The following is a 15,342-nucleotide window of genomic DNA, read 5'->3' as shown; positions in this document are numbered from 1 at the left end:
AGTTACGGAAGATTCAAAGGTAAGCTCCGCAAAGCCATCATCGTCCAAGATAATGACATGAATTGGTATGAAATTGAGTATGAAATGCTAAGGTACAGGTATGCTCCCAAATGGTTCCCTTTCAAGTTTAAAAAAGAAAAAGTCTCTTAAATCTAACGTTCCTAACAAAGTCTCGGCTGACAAACTTGTGGATTTTGGTTCTTCATGGGGATTAGAATTTCCACCCAAAAGACTCATCGTAAAGAAATGTTTTGCGATCTTGCGAAAAAACATGATGGTTTGATTATAGAAGATTTCGATGAGTATGCTAATTAACAATAAGAAGTGGTCACTCGTTGTGGTTTTCAAGCTGCTCTTGGATTGCTAGGTTTCACAAGTTGTAACATCTTTTCTTGATACTCTTTGTAATCTTAGAAAATTTTTGATTAACGTTTTTAGTTTTTGTGGGCTTTTCGCTCCTTGCTAGTTGTATCTTCCCGCACACGGCTTGTGTGCTTTTTAATCAATTCTCAAAAAAAGTTCTTTCCCTCTATTATGTATTTTGGACATTCAAATAGTTTGTGTGCACATTTTGGATTTTAATAGAACTCGCCCGTGTGATAACACACACACTTCGCAAAATTGGGTAGTTTGTGACAATAAAATTTCTTTGCATACTTATACTTTATTTACATCTTAGACTATCACTTTCTAGAAAAGTTTAATAATATCTCGATGTGCTTTGTTCGAACATGAAAAATGGGATTCACAGTGAGATATGTCGCGCCCAAGTTGTCACACAATAAGATGGGTGTTGAGATAGAAATTTCTAGCTCATGAAGCAACGACTGAATCCAAATCACCTCTAATGTTGCAATATCTGTAACAGTTTCCGTACCGGATTTTGAAACTGTTTTTTTTCCATTTTCTTGCACTCCAAGATATTAAGTTACCACCAAAATACACACAATATCCACTAGTTGATCTGCGATCATCTAGACTACCATCCCAGTATGCATCCGAGTAAACATGAAGAAAGAAATCTTGTAATGGTTTTAGATGAAGACCATAGTCTACGTGTTCTTCAGATATCGAATTATTGTTTTTACTAGTTCCCAATGTTCTATGTAAGGATCATGAATATTATATGAGATGTTCGGTCTTGTTAGATGCAGATATTGAAGATCTCCCACAACACCTCGATATGGAGATGGATCAGTAAACCATATTGTACCTTGTTTTCGTATCTTCATATTAGGATCCAGTGGAATACATACTGGTTTGACTCCATCCAGTTTAGTACGCTTGAGAAGATCAGCTACATATTTCCTTTATATGAGAACTATTTTAGAGCCTTGCCGAATGACCTCTATGCCCAAGAAAAATGATAAGTTCCTTACATCCTTAATTGCAAACTCAGCATTAAGGTCTGCAATAAGCTTTCTTATCTGTGCAGGATGAGACCATGTGACAATAATGTCATCAACATACACAAGGACATATTTGATTGAATCTTGTGTTTTTAAGACAAACAATGAGCTTTGTGCAATTGATCTATTGAAGCCTAGTTGTAGTAAATAACTACTTATAGCCTACAAAACCAGGCACAAGGTGCCTGTTTAAGTTCATACAATAACTTATGCAGCTTACAAACATGATTGGGACAGTTAGGATCTACATAACTTGCCGACTGCTTCATATATAAATCCTCTTCTAGCTGGCCATGCAAAAACAAATTTTCAACGTCCAGCTGCTTCAATGGTCATTGGTTCATTACAACAATCGAAAGAACAAGGCGAATTGTGCATGGCTTCATCACGGGACTAAATGTCTCACCATAATCAAACTAAAAATGAGGGACTCTAATTTGGATTTTACTCCATCAAAAATTTCATGTTCCTAGTAAAATGACAGAATTTAAAGTGATAATTTGACGAGGAAAACATACGAAAATTAATGAGAGAAAATATAATAAATCAAGAGGGGAAAATAATCAATTAAAGAAGGAAAAGGCTATTTTTTAGAAGAAAAATTCATGATTAACATCATCTTGTAAATCCGTGGGAGAGAGTGTTAGTAAAGAATGGTACGAACTAATGTCTCAATTTTCTCAATGGTCATCCCTATGAAAAATTTAAACCTTAGGGGAAGAGTCTTGTTGTAAGGAGGTCACTCTTGTGATATATCCGTAAGGGTGCACTTTCTATCCCTTGAATATTACATCCTAGATATATTCATGTCTCAAGATATATTATTTTTATTTTTATTTTTTTTGCTCAACCACATAATTTTTATTAATAGAATAGCTTAAAAGCCAAGTTACAGAATCAGAACACCAAAAGAAGAACTAAAAAGTTCCATTACAAATCAAGAAAAGCAAAAAAAAAATAAAAAAAATAATAATAATAAAAAAATAACAGAACCTATAGTAGGTTGTACTTGGCATTTCAACTCTTTTGATGAAATTAGGCCTTCCATTATGAATTATTCTTACACCAACTCCAAGATCTGCTCCTTTTTTTTTTGCAAGATCATCTGCACTGAAATTAGCTTCTCTGAAGGTGTGCTGAAAAAACACACATTCTAATTTCTGCATAGCATTTATCCATCTTTAACTGAGAGCCCAAGGAATGTTATTATACTGAAAATCATTAAGCACAGATTTGGAATCTGATCTGATAACTATTTTAGTTGCTGAGAAAACTGAGGCCCATTCCAGTGCAAAAATGATTGCAAATACTTCAGCCAGATAGTTAGTGGCAATTCCAATTCCACCTGACATTATTCCAAGAAGCTGACAGTCATGATCCCTGACAATGATACCAAAGCCTACTGCACCTGGATTTCCAAATGAAGATCCATCACAACAAAACATCAAAAAACCATATTCTGGTGCAGTCCAAAAATATTCCTTAATGCAATTGTATCTTGAAAATCTGATTCCCATATGGAAAAAGTCAATAATACTCTGATCATATGCCTATCCCCATTTGGTACCTGTCATTCTCAGACTACCTTCATGAACTGTTTTCCAGACTTTCCTTTTAAATTCATTCAGATTTGGTGTTTTTTTCTTCAAAGAGTTTTTGGTTTTTTGAAACCACAAATCTCTCATTATTGTACATGTTGCTGTCATCCAAATTTGTTTTATTAGTGGACCTTTTTGCTGAGTAGCCTTGCAGATGCCACTGAAAGAATTTGGTTTAGTGAAACCAAAAATGGAGCATATCCAATTCCATATCTCAACACTGAAAACACACTGCTAGAGAGTGTGATCCATACAATCTTGTTCTGCAACACAAACACAGCATCTTGAGACCATATCAAAACCATTTTTCCTCATAACTTCATCATCCACATATATTTGATGCTGAATTTTCCATATATTACTTGCAATGCTTGAATGGAGAAATGATTTCCATATGAAAGAAGGCCAACTTAGTTTTTGTTCTTTTAATCTGATTCTTTCCACAACTGCTAAAGTAGAGAATTTACCTTTGATATCACCATTCCAGACCATTTGATCCGTCCCTCCACTCACAACTGGCAATGAAGCATTAGCAAAATAATCAGCAAGTTCTGCAGGAATGCACCAATTCTTGCCATCCAACATATCTTGAAGCTTCATGCTGATGTTTTCTTTGACATATGTACTAAGACCAAAATCATTTATAAGCGGCTCATTTCCAAACCAAATGTCAAACCAAACTGATATTTTTGATCCATGTCCAATACACCGTCTAATATCACCTTGTAAAGAATTGAAATCCCATCTTAGACCTGGCCAAACAGAAGACTGCCTCCAATTTGAAATCTATTGACCATTTACATCAGTATATTTTCTAAGAATAAAAGAGCTCATTCTTCTTGAGAATTCAAAATTTTCCACACCATTTTCATAAGCAGAGCTTTGATAACAGTTTCTGATCTTCTCAAACCCTGACCTCCTTCACAAAAAGGTGTGCAAACCTTTCTCCATGCCAAAGTTTTGAATATTCTTGTTTCTCCATCTCCAGACCATAAAAAATTCCTAATAATTTTTTCACATATCTTAATTAAAGAAGCTGGCCATTTGTAAATTGCCATATTGTGCAAAGGAATACTACTTAAAATTGATTTTATCAATACTATTATGTCTTGAAATGATAGTAATCTCTCCAAGCACCTAGTTTTATTTGAATCATCTCCATCATAGGCCATACCATTGAGACAGTTACACTCCCTGGAGCAAGAAACACTCTAAAGTATTTATCAGGAAATTTAGATATATCCATATGAACTGTTTCACTGATTTTCACCTTTTGACTTTGAGACACTCCATCAACAAAAAGCTTACTTTTAGTTCTATTTATGACTTATCCAGAACTAGCTTGGTATTTATCCAATAATGTCATTAAGTTATTCAAACTCTTCTTGGTTCCATTGCAAAACACAAAAACATCATCAGCAAAAAATAAGTGAGTTGGGTGAATACCTTTTTCACTACCATTGGCAGTATTTTTCCAGATTGAACTAAATGAGATAAATTCTTGCTAAGCACATCCTCCATTATAATGAACAAGAGAGGAGAAAGTGGATCTCCTTGTCTTAAACCCCTTCCAACTGAAAACAAACCACAAGGCCCTCCATTGACCAACACTGAAATTTTTGCTGATTGAAGAATAGTTATTATCCAGTTGCACCAAGAAGCAGAGAATCCAAATTTTAACAAATCTTTAGTGAGGAATTCCCAGCTAACTGCATCATAAGCCTGAGAAATATCTAGCTTAAGACCAACATATCCTCCTTTTCTCTTCTTTTTCATTTCATTCACCATTTCTGAAGCTAATAATACTTTCTCATGGATACTCCCCTTAATATATGTTGTTTGTTGAGGTGATACAAGTTTTTCCATTAAAGTGCTCATTATTGTTGTAATAATTTTGGTGATGATCTTGAAGCTAAAATTACTTAGACCAATTGGTCTGAATTGTGAAGCAGTTTTTGCACCTTGATATTTAGGAAGTAGAAACAAAAAACTGGAATTCAAACCTTTAGCTATGAATTGTCTAGACCAACAAAATTTGATAGCAGCTACTAAATCTTGTTGAATTATATCCCAGCATGTTTGTAAAAAATACCTGAAAATCCATATGGACTAGGAGAACTATCAGGATCCATTTCAAAAGCGGTTTTTTAATTTCCTCTGCACTTGGAACTGCATCCAGCATCCTTTGATCTTCACCAGTAATTGAGTGTGGAATTACATTAAGCAAATTCTCATCAATTTGAACTTCTATATGAGTAAATCCTTTTTCAAAGAAATCAACTAATTCATCTGAATTTTTTTCTTGATCGGATATAATATTTCCTGTAGCATCTTCCAATTCATTAATTTGATTATGAGCTTGTCTAATCTTCAGATTTGTATGGAAGAAACTAGTATTTGCAGACCCTTCATTAACCCGTTTGGTTCTGGCTTTTTGCTTCATAAGAGTGTTGTATTGCACTTCTCTGCTGGAATACTCATTCTGAGCTGATACTAATGTATTATATGCATTCTCATCAAAAGCATTTCTGTCGGAATCTTCCATTGCTTCTTTTACTATATCTTCAGCTTCTTGCAATTTAACTTTGACATCACCAAACTCCTTCCAATTCCACTCATTAAAACATTTTTTTTGAGATTCTTGAGTTTATGCATGAAAACAAAAGTTGGATCCCCAACTACTTCAGAACACCAACAATCTGCTACAACTTTAAGAAAATTTGGATGTTGTATCCACATTTTTTGAAATTTTTTAGGAACATTCTTAGGTTTTGGCACACTAGCACACCCTCCTAAAAGAGGAGAATGGTCTGAAACCATTCTTAAACCAACCTTGTACCCCCAATCACCAAATAATTGCAAACATTGTTGGTTGAAAACTACAATGTCAAGGTTACAAAGAATCCTCTTGTTTCCTTGCTGACAATTTGACCAAGAGAAACCTAAACCAGTTTTAGGAGCTTGAATAAGCTCACACTTATTAAGACAGTTTGTGAAATCCAACATTGTTGTTTTATTTGGAGTTCTTCCTCCAACTTTTTACTTAATAGATGTTACTGCATTGAAATCCCCAAGAATAATCCATGGTTTTTGAAACTCACTTATTAATTCCATTTCAGATCATAGGAATCTTCTTTGAGTGACTCCAATATGTGCATGAACTCCAGAAACTAAAGTGTCACCCACACTCACTGTAATCATTTGGCTGGACATTGATATTACTTGTGGAGTTGAAATACTCTTATTCCAAAACAACCAAACAACCAAATGTTGCCTTGAATAATCAAATAATATAAATATTTTTATTATTTTGTTTTACTTTATCCAATTTTTAGTACCAATTTATCTAATTTTAGTTTCCACCTAGTTCCTCCTTTTTTTTTTTGATATGCAATAAAATAGACGAACTTAGGGAGTTAGAAACCCTTACATCATTAATACTAGAGTCATCTAATGTTGGGATAATTACTCCTACCCAATCATTAGATTTATCTACTTCTAAAGCTTGCAGAATGCAAGAATGAGGTTCATTTATCCAATTAACAGCAGTTGAGAAAGATTTTGCCTCTTTGGCTAGGATATCAGCTACATTGTTTGCTGATCTAGGAATATAAATAAATAAATAAATAAACTAAAAAGTTTTGACAAAGATTAAATTCTCTCTTAATTGCGTCCATAATTGACTGGTTCTGCCAAGAAATTTGGGATGGTTTTCCGTTCAGGTAATCAAAAAGGTTCTTGCAATCTCCTTCCACACTGAAGTTAGCCAGGCCATCATCTGTCGCTCAATTTGCTGCCCGCAACACCCCTAGTGCTTCTGCTTCTTCTGGGGTTGAGGATGTAAAAGATCCTGCTCTTCCTTGTCCGAATTTCCCTGCATCATTTCGGTAAATGAATAGAAACCCATGTTGCATCCAAGTTAAGAGTCTTTTGTGATTGTCTAGGAGCTTTCCATCTAGGTTTTTCAACTGTGTCAGGTGAGGCTTGTTTGGTCAACAATTGATCTTTGTACCAGAAGTCTAAATATCTTTGTATTTCTAAAGCTAGTTGAGAATGTGTTTGTTGTTGTTTTTCAAAAGATCTATTGCATATTTCCTTCCAAATATGCCAGATATTTGTCATAATTATTTCTATAGGGATGATTGGATCTTCTTTTCCTATCCATTCTTTACATAAATCTAAAAAAGTGGTGGATCTTTCAAAATTCAGATCAACTGCATATGGCTCAAATGCCCAAACTAACTTTGCATAAGGACAGTGAATAAAAAGATGCTCTATGGATTCATGTTCCATACAACCAAAGGTACAATTAGGATTTATATCTTCCATAAATCTGGATAGATTCAGATTAGTAGAAACAACATTTTGTAAACACTTCCAAATGAAAATCTTAATTCTTTGGGAGATGTTTAGATTCCATAAACTTTTCCAGAATGAATCCGTCTGTCCTAGGTTATAGTTGTTCATTGTTCTTTCATTTAACTTGTTATACATGGGTTTGACTGTAAATTTTTCGGAGTTTGTGAGTAACCATCTCAACTTATCTGGTTTGGCTAAAGCAGTTCTAATGTGACAAATTTATCTAGCAATGTGTCCAAGGAACAATTCATAGATTAAAGTAGAATTCCGCTTCTTGGTGATAGGATATAATAAGGTCCTTCACAAGTGTTAAATGGGAGTTATTTTCAGTTTTGTAGTTACTAAGGTTTTCCTCTAGTTTAGGAATCCAGTTGTCTTCCCAGATATTAATACTATTGCAATCTCCTACTTCCCAAATGTTATTTTGTTCTACTAGTTTAATTCCCTTACTTATACATTTTCAAATCCAAGAGCTAGAAATATGCGTTTTAGCTCTAAACAGAGAAGAATTTTTAAAGTATCTAGGTTTAAGTTGTGTTGCCCAAAGGGCTTTGGGTTCAGTCAACAATCTCCAAGCTAATTTAGCTATTAGTACTAAGTTGAATTTATGAGCATTCCCGAATCCTAGACCACCTTTGTTGATAGCCCATGTGAGGCAATTATCCTAGACATCCAATTTAGTTTTCATCATTATATGTAGTTACCAAAATTCGAGAAACTTTTTGATGGGGGCATGAGCCTAGTTAGTAAGTTCGCGAATTATACTCGTATAATTCGCGAATCCGTCTGTATCGACCGAATCCACACGTATCAGCCGTATAACTGTAATCCCGACTTAGATTTGCGAATTTCCAGCTCAAAACGAATTATATACGTATTTACGAATTACCGAATCATACGGCCCATATAATACTTTGTCACATCATCACTAAATTATCATTCTTTATTATATTTTTGACTTTTAAAATTTTACATACACGAATCTGATTCCAATACCACCAACATACATATTATTTGCTGATTGTAATTCACGTATCATATATATAGTTCATGTCACTATTAAATTATTGTATCTAAGAAGGGATTATGTTAAAAATGACTTTTTAACATGTTAATATATGCCGAATTTTGTACGCCGAATTCATATGTAAAAAACGAATTATACACGTATGTATGTCGTTCCGTATTACTGCCGAATCACGAGCCGTTGACCGGATTTTTGACCGAATTTGAATTTTACAAATCCATATAATACTCGTACTATTCCGTTCCGAACGTTTCCCGTATCCCGAATTGCTAACTAGGGACATGAGGGACTAATAGAAAACTACCATTTGTCATTAAGTTATCTAACTAATTAATCTTCTATTTTTTAGAACAAGGATGTTTAGGGAAATGTAGTCGGTCGTAGTTATCTGATTAGGGTAATAATTATGCAATCTAATCTTGTTCCCGTACTTATATGACTCTTCTAAAACTCAAATCAACTTTGAATTTTCTCTTCAAACTCAAATGCGTTTGTTTTTTTACTGTATCAGTAGAAAAACCAAATATCGAGTTCAAAAAACCAAATTTCGAACCTTCTTGCCGATTTTGACCACAAACCAAAAATAACACGTCAAACGCAGCTATAGGAAACAGAATCAAGAAACAAACCCGATATCAAAAACCTCATGTTCATCCAAAAACTGATCATTGGTGATCTAATGGCAGAATGCAAATTGATAACACCATCTCCTATTATGCAAAATATCACTACATGTAAACTCCAAAATAGGATAACGAAAGAAACTATTGCGTCATTAATATGAAAAACACTTAGTTTTTTTTTTATTGACATGTGTCATGGTCCTAGTGTAGTTTTCAGGGAATGCAAATCTTAAGAAATCTATGATTTATTATCAAGGTCCTCTTGATGCATAAATTGCTGGAACTCTTACTGTTCTTCAGTTGATTAATTATTTAGAAAAGAAAATCTTGCTGATCAGAAAAAATCGTAATGTCTGCATCGAGCATCAACATCTGTATTATTTCGATTAAATGATTAGATTTTTATATACATGATTTTGGATTTTGATGGTAACAGATCTTACACTATCAGCGAAATTTTAACAGTCCCTAATTTTGATTGTCGTTAAGATTGATACTTTTCTGATCTTAGTTTTTCTGATCCCAATTAATTAGTTGTAAATTCCAAGGATACCCTTATTTAAAAAAATTAACTAACTAAAATCAATTAATTAAACATGACAAGTGGTAATTTTCTATTGGTCCCCATGACCCATCCAAAACTGCCCCTATCAAAAATTTCTAAGAAGTCGCTATAAACAAAATAATCAAAGTTCGAAAATGTTTACGTGGCATTTAGCAACCCAAATTCCTTACCGATGATGTCTTATACTAATAACTCGCCGTATATATAGTTATACGTAATGTATTATAGATGACTAGTATGTTAAATTATTATATAGTTGCAAAAGTACAGATCAATGTACATATAGATGGTTATATATTTGAGGATAATATAACGCACACAACTCGATTAGTCATTAGTTTGTTGGATGCATTTATTGATTAGGCAGATTACTGATGGAATACTAATTGCATCTGAGTTAATAGATACAAGAGAAAGAGACAAGAATCCTGATTTGGTTTTGAAAGTGGATATGGAAAGGCTTTTGACAACATAAACTGGAGTTGTTTGGATTATACTATGTCAAGATTTGGCCTTGGGAATGTATGGAGGAATTGGATTAAGTGGTGCTTGGCAAACACAAGATTTGCTATGACTATAAATGGTACAACATCAAGCTTACTCAGAAGTGGAAAAGGGATTAAACAAGGGAATCCAATTTCTCCTTTTCTCTTCATTTTAGTGGTAGAAGTTCTATCTTTGCTGATAAAGAAAGCTGCTAATCTGAAGATGATAGAAGGTTTCAAGCCTGCACCTAATGCTATTGCTATTAATCATTTGCAGTTTGTAGAAGATTTGATTGTTTTCTTAGATGACAATGTGGGTCAAGTACAGAATTTGAAAAATGTGTTGCTGGCTTTTGAGTTGATCTCTGGCTTAAAAGTGAACTTCAAAAAAAGTGCACTGGTTGGAGTAGGGAATGCAGTGAATATTATTGGAATGTGCAAATTTTTTGGTTGTCCAATAACTACTTTTGCTATGAAATATTTGGGAATACCACTTCGAAGCAAGTCAAAACTGTAGGGGTGTGGGAGGTTATTTTGCAAAGATTTCAGAAAAGATTGAGTAATTGGCAAAAAAGGTATTTGTCTAAAGGAGGGAGGCTAATGTTAATCAAACATGTTATGTCTAGTTTGCCAGTGTATTATCTGTCTTTATTTCAGATTCCTGCTTCTGTGGAGAAGCAAATGGAAAAAATTATGAGACAGTTCTTGTGGGGTTCTTCAGCAAAGAAAAGAAAGAGAAGTTGGGTAGGATGGGATAAAGTAAATCTTTTAAAGGAAGAGGGAGGAGCTGGTGTCAGGAAATTGAGGTTAATGAATAGAGCATTGCATGCTAAGTGGATATGGAGGTATGGAAATGAGAAAAAAGCTCTGTGGAGAAAGATTATAAATGAAAAATTTGGAGGCAATCCAAAAGCTTTTTTCCCTAATGATACTACAATGACAGTTGGAAGAAGTCTATGGGCTGGAATTTTGAAGTGCAGTGCTAGTGTTGAACAAAGTTCTGTAATTCAAGTAAATAGTGGTAATATATGCCTATTTTGGAAGGATAAATGGCTTAATGGTCAATCTCCAAGATCATTGTCCCCTGCTCTTTTTAAAATCAGTAGCAAGAAAAATGCAACAATTAAAGAAATTATGATGTTTACCATGGATGTCAGTTGGGATTTTGCTTTCTCAAGATTGCTTAAGGAAGAGGAAATTGAGGATGTGGCACACATGCTAAACTTAATCCCTGTTATAAATAGTGAAAGTGGGGAGGATCAAAGAATTTAGCAAGCAGGCAGCAAGGGTTTCTATGTTTCAGAATGTTATAAGTCATTGGAAGATGATGGTATTTTGGTTTTCCCTCATCAGTGTGTTTGGAACCCAAGAATACCCCATAAGGTAATATTTTTTGTTTGGTCTTTGTGTTATGATGCAGCTCCTACTTTGGATTCTTATAGAAATACTATTATGGTAAATAAATGTCTCTTATGCAAGAAAGATGCTGAATCAAACAATCATATTTTTCTGCAATGTGAGACTACTAGGTCTGTTTGGCATTTCTTCTTGAAATATTATAACTACAATGGGTTTTTCATGGTTCTGTCAGAAGCAATATATGGCAGTGGAGAAAGAAGAAATGCAAGAGTGATCCTATCAGGAAAAAAATATGGGATATAATTCTGTTTGCTATATGGTGGGCTATTTGGATTGAAAGAAATGCAAGGTTATTTAATGGGAGGTATAGATCTTTTGACTCAATTATAGACAGTGTGAAGACATACATTTTCAACTGGTGTATAGGAACTAGTATCTTTCAAGGCTACTCATTAGATACAGTTCTTAGAAACTGGGATGTTGTACTGCAATAGCTGAAATTTTTCTCTTTTTCTTGAAAGCTCTACTACAACTGAGCTTTTTTTGTATCTTTGTCAACAACTTCATTGCCTTAGTGTTGAGTTATTTTTTAATCCAATTGCCCTTTTTGAATTAAAAAAAAAAAGATAAATAAAGTCAATACTAGTTTCAAAGCCTCCCAAATTATCACATATTTTGGAAAGATTGTTGTCATGCCTTTTTTCACATAAAAAGTCTTTCAAGGTCTCTCAGAATCGCAAATCCATAACTTTGAAGTTTGTACCCAATAACATGAGCATTTGAAGGATTTTCTAGAGATTTCTAACCAATAACATAGAGATTTTGAGAAAATTTAAACAACGTCTTTATTCACTAATAAGGACGTTTCAGAAACTCTTTAAAGTCTCTAACGACTAACATGGGATTTGATTAAGATCTCTTTAAAACTCCCTATAATTAACTACCCGCTAATCCCCTGTGAAATCATATTCTTACTCTTAGTGTTTCTATTCTTATCCGCCCTCGAATGCTAAAATTTAGAATTGATATATCTCACAAACTTAAAGGCGAATATCTGTAAATGATATATCGTTAAAAATACTTTTAAAAGACCTATACAGTGATTATAAACATCATTACTAGATCTTTTATATTTTTGGAGAAAATTCTAAAAACATGGGTACCAAATTTTAAAATTTTTTATATTGTGGAGAAAATTTTGAGAACACTAGTTATGACGAATTTATTTGGAAAAAATAAAAAGATCACTCTTTCATAAGGGAAAAAAATGCTCACTTTCCAAGGGACTGAGGGAGTACAACTTTATACGTTTGGTTTTTCGAAGCATTACTTTTGCATAGTTTTTTTCTCTACAGTTAATCGTCACAATCTTCTGGAAACATTTGCCGCATGTAAATGCTTGGTATGATCTTGGGCTTGCAAATTGACGGAAAACTTTTGTATCCGAGCCTACAAAAGAAGCAAATCTTGATGCGAACTTAAGTAGTCGTGTGAAGAAAAAAACAGCATTATTTCTGAACCCACAAAAGAAGCAAATATTCGAGTATTATTTCTGATTGTCAGAAAGTGTTTATTTAGGAAATTATCCAGACCACTTTTAGTTGTTTGGAAATTTTACCAAGCACCACAAAAAAGTTGTAGCCGCATATTTTAGTTGTACGCAAAATAGAGGCATGCCGCGTGCGGTGCAAATTCCATGCTGAAATTTTTATCCGCTGCCTGCTAAAGAGTGCAAATTTCTTAGTTTTGATTTCTCTTATGCCATTAAAAAAAACGTACTTCAACGCTCTCAGAAGTTATCGATGTAAAGATTTCTGCTCTATTTAGTGTCTACAATAAACCATCTAATTGAATAACGATGTACAGATTTGTTTCAATAAATTATTTTAGCAAAACTAAAGAATATCGAAAAAATGTAAATACAAGATCCACCACTGTATACCACAAACTTTATACATTTTCAGGCTTTTGATTCGTACAAGTAACGAGAAGCAACATATGCAGGGCTTTCAGGCTCTTGATTATGACTTGGCAGTACCTGAATCGTACATGGAACTGGATCTGACCTTTGAGTACTATTGCTCCTCCGCGAGTTGAAGAAGGAACTCAGGAAGTCAGCTCGTCAGGTTGATCAGGACTTGCCTAAGACCATCTAGGCTCAATCCAAGTGCAGTTTGATCTTTCTTTTGTATTATGAAAATCTTGCGCAGAGTATTTGTTACTTCCAACACAATGATAACTACATGTATCAAGAGAATAGTATAGAATCCTTTCACCTTGTAATATAGGGAAGTAGATATTGTTCTCCACGCAGCTGCGTGGGCGACAACCGAGAAACTGGATGTATAGCTGATGAACAGCGCATGCTTACCCAAACTGGTCAATTTTACCCAGACCATCTCCGAATCATCCAATCTATAAACCTCTATCAGTTTCCCACTCTGTCCTAAATTCACTAGTAAAAGCTTTCCATCACACTGCACCAAATAACTTGGAAAAAAACCACTGAATTGTTTCAAAGACATGGAAAGTACTTTCCAACTGCTATTATTACCTTTCATTTTGAAAACTCCTAACATTCCGTTATAATCTAAGCAGTAGAGAGCTCCGTTGTAGAAAATCGGGTTGTTAATACACGACATAAAGTCGTCATCTGAGCATCCTTCATAATAAAATTGACGAACAGTCCAACTAGTTGCTCTCTTTCCCGTTTCAGTGACCAAGACAAATATATCATTTTCATTTGATACTTCACACCAATCGGAGATGGCGATCACCACACAATCACTAGATGTTGGTACCGACCAGAATGACATTCCTCCAAGTACATAACTATCATGTAGTTGAAGGAAATCCTACACTATACCCCTCACAAGATTTCGTTAACATTCAACTCATTTTAGATTAACAATCTTAATTTTATTGACCAATCTTTGAACAATCTTACAAGAAAAGATATATGAATCAAGAATAACCACTACTCTAGATTTTCTCTCTCTCCTATTTTCCTCACTCTAAAAAGATCTCTCTCTTTTCCCTTACAACTGAACGACTATTTATAGGGAAGTACATAGTGGATGACAGCTAATCTGTCCTTTATTTTCGGATATGTCTTCCGACATTCTCGCAACCTTACAAATGTTAATCTCGCAAACTCTCTTATTTTCGCAGAACCATCACATTTTTCTCATGATTTTGGCTGACGTCGTTTATTATGTCATTTCTGAAATTGTTCTGCGACGCTGTTGTGTTGTGTTGTTGATAATTTCGTTGAGGCATTATTGCTGCGAGATTCTGATCCTACATGTTGCCTCTTCTCATATCTTCTCTGCAAAGTAGAGAATGATGTGAGAAATGTCGCAGCTGTTCATCTCTTCATATTCTGCATTTATCACACGTATTCTTTCTTCCACTTTTTTCTTGACACGTCTTCTGTAATCGCTGCTTTTCAACCGCTCACGTCTTTTCGCCTTAATGGTGTTTATTTCTTGGAGTAAAAAATCTTCTTTATATATTCTTCTTACTCTTATTTCCATTTTCTTTTTACTTTCTCTTCTCTTTTGATTCTCTCATCTCTGCAATTCTATTGTTCTTCCGTAAGTTCTGCTACTGTAATTCTTCCCTCTTCAATCTTCTTACTTTTTATTCATTCTCATACTCTATATTCAAATATGCCTCCAAGTGGCCATAAACATGAGAAAAACTTAAAAGACGTCCAAAAAGATCTTACTGAGAAAGGTTTCACACTTTCTACCATTCCTGGTGAAAGTGCCAAGTAAATTCGCTAATACATGTAAAGCTCTCGCTACAATTTGCGATGTTCCTTTATTGGATGGTTATAATTCTCTTCGTGGAGTTTCTAGATCAGTGACTCCCAATTTCCTGCATTCTCTTAATAGTCTGGTATGCTTTCATCC

General features: G+C 34.3%; 1 protein-coding gene across 1 annotated transcript; it reads right to left on the bottom strand.

The window, feature by feature from the left end:
• Window positions 1-13,539: 13,539 nt before the first annotated feature.
• Window positions 13,540-14,241, bottom strand: LOC113352025. Its single transcript, XM_026595909.1, has one exon. It carries the CDS (start codon window positions 14,239-14,241, stop codon window positions 13,540-13,542), a length of 702 nt encoding a protein of 233 aa, XP_026451694.1.
• Window positions 14,242-15,342: the final 1,101 nt, after the last annotated feature.

This window comes from Papaver somniferum, chromosome 2, assembly GCF_003573695.1.
Source record: "Papaver somniferum cultivar HN1 chromosome 2, ASM357369v1, whole genome shotgun sequence".
NCBI classification, from domain to species: Eukaryota; Viridiplantae; Streptophyta; class Magnoliopsida; order Ranunculales; family Papaveraceae; genus Papaver; species Papaver somniferum.
This window is presented reverse-complemented; position numbering and strand designations above follow the sequence as displayed.

Bases quoted from the DNA above. Each gene is read 5' to 3' on its own strand.
- LOC113352025 (XM_026595909.1), bottom strand. From the start codon at position 14,241: ATGTCATTCTGGTCGGTACCAACATCTAGTGATTGTGTGGTGATCGCC.